This window comes from Rhamphochromis sp. 'chilingali' (assembly GCF_963969265.1).
Source record: "Rhamphochromis sp. 'chilingali' genome assembly, chromosome: 2".
NCBI classification, from domain to species: Eukaryota; Metazoa; Chordata; class Actinopteri; order Cichliformes; family Cichlidae; genus Rhamphochromis; species Rhamphochromis sp. 'chilingali'.
The window spans coordinates 59,060,781-59,069,249 of record NC_137930.1 but is presented as its reverse complement, the minus strand read 5'-3'; the positions used below and the strand labels follow the sequence as shown (position 1 = coordinate 59,069,249).

General features: G+C 41.0%; 1 protein-coding gene across 3 annotated transcripts; it reads left to right on the top strand.

Moving 5' to 3' along the window:
* Positions 1 to 788: 788 nt before the first annotated feature.
* cers3b (ceramide synthase 3b) lies at positions 789 to 8,195 on the top strand. 3 transcript variants are annotated; one of them, XM_080874567.1, is made up of 12 exons: positions 789 to 969; positions 1,110 to 1,242; positions 2,170 to 2,346; positions 2,477 to 2,594; positions 5,757 to 5,875; positions 5,970 to 6,027; positions 6,138 to 6,188; positions 6,278 to 6,370; positions 6,831 to 6,959; positions 7,335 to 7,441; positions 7,533 to 7,686; positions 7,797 to 8,195. In XM_080874567.1, the coding sequence occupies exons 3-12, from the start codon at positions 2,174 to 2,176 to the stop codon at positions 7,914 to 7,916; spliced, it is 1,122 nt and encodes a 373-aa protein (XP_080730693.1). In that variant the 5' UTR covers positions 789 to 969; positions 1,110 to 1,242; positions 2,170 to 2,173; the 3' UTR covers positions 7,917 to 8,195. The 3 variants fall into 3 exon arrangements, with proteins under 3 accessions (XP_080730693.1, XP_080730692.1, XP_080730691.1); XM_080874566.1 differs by having other exon boundaries at positions 1,094 to 1,242; XM_080874565.1 differs by having other exon boundaries at positions 789 to 1,242.
* Positions 8,196 to 8,469: the final 274 nt, after the last annotated feature.

Genomic DNA, 8,469 nt, shown 5'->3' with positions numbered 1-8,469 from the left:
TTAAAGAAATATGAGAGAATCTGGCACCTTGGAAGCAAAATGTAAATAAGTGAGGGGTGTTTAAGACTTTTCGCACAGTTTTGTATGAATCATATAATGGTTTACATGTTGACCTAACAAGATTTTATTCCTGGGAGGAGACACAAATCTCTTTGATGTTGTGTCAGGAAGGGCAAAATAAATAAACAGATCAAAATCAAAATATACCCACTGAAATATTCAGTTACCTGCTATGACGAGTAAAAAAGCAGCTTGTTCTTCTCTGAGAAAGCAAACTGAACAAAAGTGTTCAGCAGACCCACCACTACATTTATAACACGTCACTCATGTACAGTATATTGACAAGCAGGTCCATGTATTATGTTGTCTCTATCGCCACCTTCTGGTGTATGTTGAAACAAAACTATCTACTGTTCCACATTTTATTAAGGATGCTTTAGTAACGAGTTGCTTTATGTTCACTTTTATTTTTTCAACATCTGAAGCTTGACATTGTCAGTGGGAAATCACAAAAATAATCACTAGACTGCTTTAATAAGTTCCTTGAAATTATTACTTTTATTTCCGCACAGAAAACTGAAAAAGGAAATACTTTCTGTTAACCAAAACCAAGTCCAAGGTCATCTCATTTGTATTAATAAGTTTGTTATCAACCCAGTTAGCTATGTATACAGAGTGATGTTTCACTCTCTTTGTGTGTCAGTTGCTTTTCTGCCCTGGCTCCTCCTCCCCTGCCCTGCCAATGAATGGGACCTTTGTGGGGGTTTTCCTGGCATTCCAAGGGAATTCTTTTGCAGGTGAGGGTACGCAAATACTCCCACCCTCTGACTCTTGCAGCTTACAAGTGAACATGCAAATATGCTCCAAGGTGTTTGCAGTGCTCAGCTGTGCTAATCTCAAAAGACTTGCAGCAACTACAAGGGTGTGATCACAAGAGCAGACAAAGTGGGAGGGAAGGATCCCATTCAGGTGAGCGACCATACGCATGCCTAGAAACATGCTCACTGGAGTCTAGTGCCACACAATGAGACACATTGTACAGATGAAGTGAGGCAGCAGACTGAGCTGATATTTGCTTTCTATAACTATGAAGAATGGCTTTACAATAGCAGGAAGAGGGATCGTCTAGGATCACAGGACAGTGCTGTTACCTGGTGTGGATAAGAGGAGTACCACTGAGTTGTATGAGTAACAGACTGGCAGAGGAAAACACCAGACACTACTCACACTGGGACACTGAAGGTGAGTGTGTGTTTGGGAAGACATTTCCATACTTAGTTTTTATGTATTTTGTTACCTAAAATAAAGGATGTAATAACTTCAATCAAGCGGAAGGCTGGAATTATTGGAGTTTACACCATATTTAACTGTTTCTCTAGTTTCATCATTCTTTGTCGCGTACACTCACTCGCTTTGTCTGCCTCAGCTTCCCTCTCTATTGTTAGAACTTGTCAAGACAACACCGCTTGCGGGCACATTTGACTGTTCTTATGCTGACTTATTAACTACCTTTGAGGCTCAGGGACACACTGATATGACTCAGTCTATCGTAGCGAGTAAATTTAGAGCAAATATTTTAACTGATCATTTAAACCAGTTACAATCCAGCTCGCTTTAAGTATTTAAGTACTTTTCTCACTGCTCAAAAAACACACTTTTATCTACAGTTATGATCAGAGTCCACGAGAAGAAGGACTTTGTTTCTCCTTAATCTCCCTTTTGAATTGCTCCTCACCCATCTTTATCTTTCTTGCCCTTTGATATCTACGCAGTTCTTCTTCTGTATATTGCTCACTTCATTCATGACTGCCAGTACATCGAGAATTGATATTCGAGTTGAAGATAGTGGAAAGTCGAATCAAAAATTGCTGCTGTGATGAAAAGTTGGCACCATATGGTAGATTTCTTGGCTGTGAATGTGCTTGGATCATAGCAGCAGCCTGATCTTGATGCCATCTAGTGACCGCTGTTAAGTTTCAAGAATATGTACGTGGCTCATTCAGTGGCGTCACACTACTTTGGCAGGAGATCTTCATGATAACAAAAAGAAAAGAGGGAAATGTAACAAGAAAAGAAAAGAAAAAAATTCATTTGAATTTGGAAACAAGATTTTTATTTATTTACTTGAGTAACAGTGATAGTTAGATGTAATTTTTGTGTGTTTTCCAGCATCATGTTGCAGACAGTTGGGGAGTGGATCTGGTGGGACCGTTTGTGGCTGCCAGGAAATTTGTCCTGGTCTGCTTTAGAGGACAAGGAAGGTCGTGTCTATGCGAAAGTGTCTCATCTTTATGCCTCTCTACCCTGTGCCCTTTGCCTGCTTGTAGTCAGATACTTGTTTGAAAGGTAAGACCGCAAAGTATGTAAGTAAATATGCCTGTGTGTCAATGAGATTAGTAATGCAGTCATCTGGTTTTAGAATCCCAGGACTTTTTTGTGTTTAGGAGGAAGTGACCAGTTTTTGGTGCTGTTTCAGGTACTTTGCCACACCACTGGCTAATTTTTGGGGAATCAGGGACAAGATACGTCTCCCAGCAGAACAAAACCCTATACTAGAAAAATACTTCTGCAGCCAAACACGGGTTCCTTCTCAAGTGAGTTTTACTGCGAACACATGGATAATACAGTGATGTGAAGCCCCCACCCTGATCTCTTTTTTCAGACATATTTCATCATCATCATCATCATCATCGTTTATTTGTATAGCACTTTAAGAACACACCAGGCAGACCAAAGTGCTGAACAACACAGATATTTGTTACACTTATATTTTTTCAGGTCATCAACCGCAGCACGGTGGCACGGTGGTTAGCACTGTTGCCGCACAGCAAGAAGGTCCTGAGTTCAATTCCACCATCAGGCCGGGGTCTTTCTGTGTGGAGTTTGCATGTTCTCCCCGTGTTTGCGTGGGTTCTCTCCGGGTACTCCGGCTTCCTCCCACCGTCCAAAGACATGCAGCTTGTGGGGATAGGTTAATTGGATAATCCAAATTGCCATTAGGTGTGAATGTGAATGGTTGTCTGTCCCTATGTGTTAGCCCTGTGACAGACTGGCGACCTGTCCAGGGTGTACCCCGCTTTTGCCCTATGACAGCTGGGATAGGCTCCAGCGCCTCCCGCGACCCTGAAAAGGATAAGCGGAAGCGAATGGATGGATGGATGGAAACAACCTTTATTATTAGACAAGGATAATCAGAGTAAATACAAAATGCAGTTTTTGAATTATGCTTTTTATTATTAAGGGGAAAAAAGTTGTCTGGACCTATGTGAAAAAGCAATGACCCATAAACCCCACAACTGGTTGTGCCACCCTTGTTATCAAGAACTACACTCAACAAAAATATAAACGCAACACCTTTGTTACTGCTCCCATTCCCCATGGGATGGACGTAGAGACCTAAAATTCATTCCAGATACACAATATAACCATCCCTCCCAAACAGTGGTCATAAATCCGTCCAAATGTGTGGTAGTGGGCACATCTGCTATATTGAGATAATCCATCCCACCTCACAGGTGTGCCACATCAGGATGCTGATCTGACATCATGAGTAGTGCACAGGTGTACCTCAGACTGCCCACAACAAAAGGCCACCCTGGAATGTGCAGTTTTGTCTCACAGCAAAATGCCACAGATGCCACAAGCAATGAGGGAGCGTGCAATTGACATGCTGACAGCAGGAATGTCAACCAGATCTGTCGCCCGTGCATTGAATGTTCATTTCTCAACCATAAGCCGTCTCCACAGGCGTTTCAGAGAATATGGCAGCACATCCAACCGGCCTCACAACCGCAGACCTCGTGTAACCACACCAGCCCAGGACCTCCACATCCAGCAGGTTCACCACCAAGATCGTCTGAGACCAGCCACCCAGACAGCTGCTGGAACAATTGGTTTGCACAACCAAACAATTTCTGCACAAACTGTCAGAAACCGTCCCAGGGACGCTCAACTGCATGCCCGTCGTCCTCATCGGGGTCTTGACCTGACTCCAGCTCGTCGCCGTAACAGACTTGTGTGGGCAAATGCTCACATTCGATGGCGTCTGGCACGTTGGAGAGGTGTGCGCTTCACGGATGAATCATGGTTCACATTGTTCAGGGCAGATGGCAGCTGAGAATGTCCCAGTTCTTGCATGGCCAGCATACTCACCGGACATGTCACCCATTGAGCATGTTCGGGATGTGCTTGACCGGCGTATACGACAGCGTGTACCAGTTCCCACGAATATCCAACAACCTCGCACAGCCATTGAAGTGGAGTGGACCAACATTCCACAGGCCACAATTGACAATCTGATAGACTCCATGCGACGATGTGTTGCATTGCATGAGGCAAATGGTGGTCACACCAGATACTGACCGGTTCTGGGTCCCCAGACCCCCAATAGCGCAAAAAACTGCACATTCCAGGGTGGCCTTTTGTTGTGGGCAGTCTGAGGTACACCTGTGCACTACTCATGATGTCAGATCAGCATCCTGATGTGGCACACCTGTGAGGTGGGATGGATTATCTCAATATAGCAGATGTGCCCACTACCACACATTTGGACTGATTTGTGACCACTGTTTGGGAGGGATGGTTATATTGTGTATCTGGAATGAATTTTAGGTCTCTACGTCCATCCCATGGGGAATGGGAGCAGTAACAAAGGTGTTGCGTTTATATTTTTGTTGAGTGTATAATCAAGTCTTTAGAATAACTGAAACTTAATCTTTCACATTACAATGGACGGCTTATTTAAGGTCATGACAGAGTATTTCAATTGGATTTAAGACTGGACTTTGATTACGCTAATCTAAAACCTTTTATTTTAAAAAAAAAACTTTTTTTTTGAGCCATTAACGTACATTTTCTGGTAGGTTTCAGATATGTGTCTCCCTATCTGACCGCGCTTGAGCTTCAGTCATCCAGGTCTTGAAGCAGGAGAGCAGTTCTGGGATATGATGCTCTTTTTCTGAAATGCTGTGTTAGTTTTATGTCACATGTAACAGGACTTAAACCAGTCCACAGAATATTTTCCCCAAATATGAGCCGAGCCTTTGTGTTCTTTTTTGGTCAGCAGTGGTTTTCTCCTTGAAACTCTCACATAGATGTCATGTTCGACCAGTCTCTTTCTATGGTTGAATCATTAACCTTAACTGAGGCAAATGAGGTCTGCGCTTTTGCGACCTCCTGGACGAGCCTCCTTGGAGTGATTTTGATAGGTTGGATAGTCTTGGGAAGGTTCACCATTGTTCCAGGTTTTTCTCTATTTGTGGATAAGTGCCTTTATTATGGTTCAAGGAGTCCCAAAGCCTTTATAACCCTTTCCTGAAATGTCAGGAAAGGGTTGATGGTATTGGATTGGTTATTTCCTTGAATACTTAAAAGTGTAATTTAACTGCTGCATTTACTATTTACTCAGGTTATCTTTGTCTAATAATACCATTTGTTTGATGATCTGAAACATGTAAGGGTGACAAATATGACAAAAAAAAATAGTAAATGATTGAAAGTACAAAAGAAAAACAAATCCAGATTTTTGTTCAAATAAGCTACAGGTAAAATGCATTTTAATGGAACATCATAAAGTCTTTTTACGTGTGCATCACATCCCTTTAAACATGTTTGGTTGCCACAAATTTTAGTGGAATTGCACTGTTAAAGTGTGTTAATAATCAAAGACTAAAGCTTACTGCTTGTGTAACCTTGGAGAGGGTGCGTCCAAATGTGGAAAGGTTATAAACACTGGAATGTCTCCTGTTGTGTCTCAGGCTGACGTGTGGTCTCTGTGTAAGAAGACTGGCTGGCCAGAAAGGAGAGTTCAGGTGTGGTTCAGGAGGAGAAGGAACCAGGAGCGACCGGGGCTTCGAAAGAGGTTCAGTGAAGCCAGGTGAGCGTATGTCTGTGTGAACTGAAGATGCACTGATATGAAAAGATTAATGTCTATGCAAATATGTGACATTATGGCTTTTGCCTGTCAACAGTTGGAGATGTGCATTTTATCTTTTTGCATTTTTTGGTGGAATCCTAGCTCTCTATGATGTAAGTACTGGGACTGTCCTTACAAGGCATTAGTGAACAGCCAGCTTGGTTGGTTTGTTTCTCTGATATTCACGTCACACTCTCTGCTTTACTGTTTTCCTTGGATTTAGAAACCCTGGGTTTATAATCTAAGGGAAGTTTGGGCAGGTTTTCCTAAACAGGTACGTGCCTTTACCTTTGGTATTTGCGATGGATTACACAGTACAGCATGATGAATGACACAAAAACACACCTGCTTGTCCCCACACAGTCCCTTCTGCCATCACAGTACTGGTATTACATGTTGGAAATGGGCTTCTATCTTTCTTTGGTCTTCAGTCTCACATTTGATGTGAAACGAAAAGTAAGTGTACAAATGTGTAGAGTGACAATGAAGTAGTTTCATTTATTTTAATCTTGGAGGATTTGTTTTCTACCCACAATACAACCTCCCCCACTATGTTTTATGCAGAGCCAAAGGACAATCACGAGCTTTTTAATAAATAAACATTTTTAATAAATGTTTAATAAATAAATAATAGGTTTCAATTATTCAGGCACAACATATGCATTTCTGTATATTAGAAATAATAAGAAAATGAGCAACGTAAAACAAAATTGTTGCTTCTACTATACATAAATGAATCACACTTAAATGTGTAATCATCTCCCAAAGGCACATTTTGAGACAGAAAAATATTTAATGTAATAATGTCATTAGATTATTATTAGATTAGATTTCTGTGTTTTTAGAATACAGTTTTGGGGGCAAAGCCTGTTGTATTATGTGATCTTTGTGTCTTATTTGTCTTGTTTACTTTTAGGACTTTAAAGAGCAGGTGGTTCATCATATGGCCACACTGACTCTCCTGAGTTTTTCCTGGATTTCAAACTTCGTCCGTATCGGAACCCTTGTCATGGTTGTTCATGACTCTTCTGACATCCTACTCGAGGTCAGTGCTGTAGCTGTATTAGCTTTAGTGAGGGTACTTATACTTATGGGTATGTGGTGTTGCATTGTCAGTTAGTCAGAAAAAGACTGATTAAAATTTGAACTTCAGCCAGCCACTCTTTTGAAATGATTGCATCTGTATTTTTTTTATGATGACCTTTTTTTCTTAAAAAAAAAAAAAAATTGTAAAGGTGGTGATCCAGCAAAAATCTGGCAGTGAACAATTTCTGAGGTGGCATGTAAAATAAGAAAACTCATTCTTTGTGTTTGGAGGCTTTTTTAATGTGTCAAAATATACATAGATTTAAGTATAGAGTTACTTTAGGCATATTTGATGGCAAAATAGGTAACATGTATTTACTCTCCCCCCTTATAGGGTGCAAAAGTATTCAACTACGCCACGTGGCAGCAGACTTCTAACGGCATGTTTGTGGTGTTTGCAGTCGTCTTTATGGTGACAAGACTTATTGTTTTTCCTTTTTGGTAAGTATTTTAAAAGAAAAATTGCACCCTAGTGATGATCTTGATGATCTTAGTGTGATATGTTAAAATATTACGAGTGTGTTTTCCACAGGCTGATTCACTGTACATGGGTGTACCCACTGGAATTGTATCCTGCCTTCTTTGGCTACTATTTCTTCAACGTCATGTTGTTGGTTCTCCAGTTGCTCCACCTGTACTGGGCTGCTCTCATATTAAGAATGGTTTACAAGTTTATCTTTACCCAGGTGGGTTTACAGATGTCTCTGTGTCCATGCATGTGGGATGTGTGGGAATGTGGGGTATGTTTTATTTCTGTCTGTGTTGTTTATCCTCTTTGCTTATTTTCATCCTGCAGCTGGAAGGCGATGATAGGAGTGATAAAGAGGAAGATGACAGTGACCCACCGATAGAAAGAAACCACAAACCGAGTCACATGAATGGTTCTGGTGCCAGAGGCAGGGCCAATGGCCACTGAAACATACAGAGAGAAACAGAGAAAGATGTACAGCAGATATGTGGACATTTTTCTTCAAGTCTTTGGATTACAACTGTTAGAGTTTAACTGTTTGTAAAATGATAAAGCATATAGTATTATTCTAAAGCACAGAATATTATTGCATAGGTAACTGTGAAGGATTACAAAAATAAACTTGTATGACACTACATGCTTTCTGCAACTCCGTGACCACATGTTGTTTTACTCCACTCTTAAATGAAAAACAGAAATTCTTTTTCATTTATTTTGTGCTTTTGTATGTTGGTGGGAATAATTAGTAACAATAAAGACAAATATGAAAATGTATCAGAGAGACAGGTCACGCTGGAGAGGCGTAGCTGAGATAGTTTGGACATGTGCAGAGGGGAGAGAGTGAATATACTGGACAAATGATGTTGAATATGGTGCTGCCAGGTAGGAAGAAAAGAGGAAGACCACAAAGAAGATTTCTGGATGTAGTGAAGGAGGACATGCAGAGGGTTGGTGTAATAAAAGAGGATGCCTGGGGTAGAGTGAGACAGAGGCAGATGAT

Excerpts from the sequence above, each read along its gene's own strand:
- cers3b (XM_080874567.1), top strand. The coding sequence starts at position 2,174 with ATGTTGCAGACAGTTGGGGAGTGGATCTGGTGGGACCGTTTGTGGCTG. Across the intron at positions 2,595-5,756 it reads AAACACGGGTTCCTTCTCAA|GCTGACGTGTGGTCTCTGTG; the intron begins GTGAGTTTTACT and ends GTTGTGTCTCAG. Across the intron at positions 7,442-7,532 it reads CTTATTGTTTTTCCTTTTTG|GCTGATTCACTGTACATGGG; the intron begins GTAAGTATTTTA and ends TGTTTTCCACAG.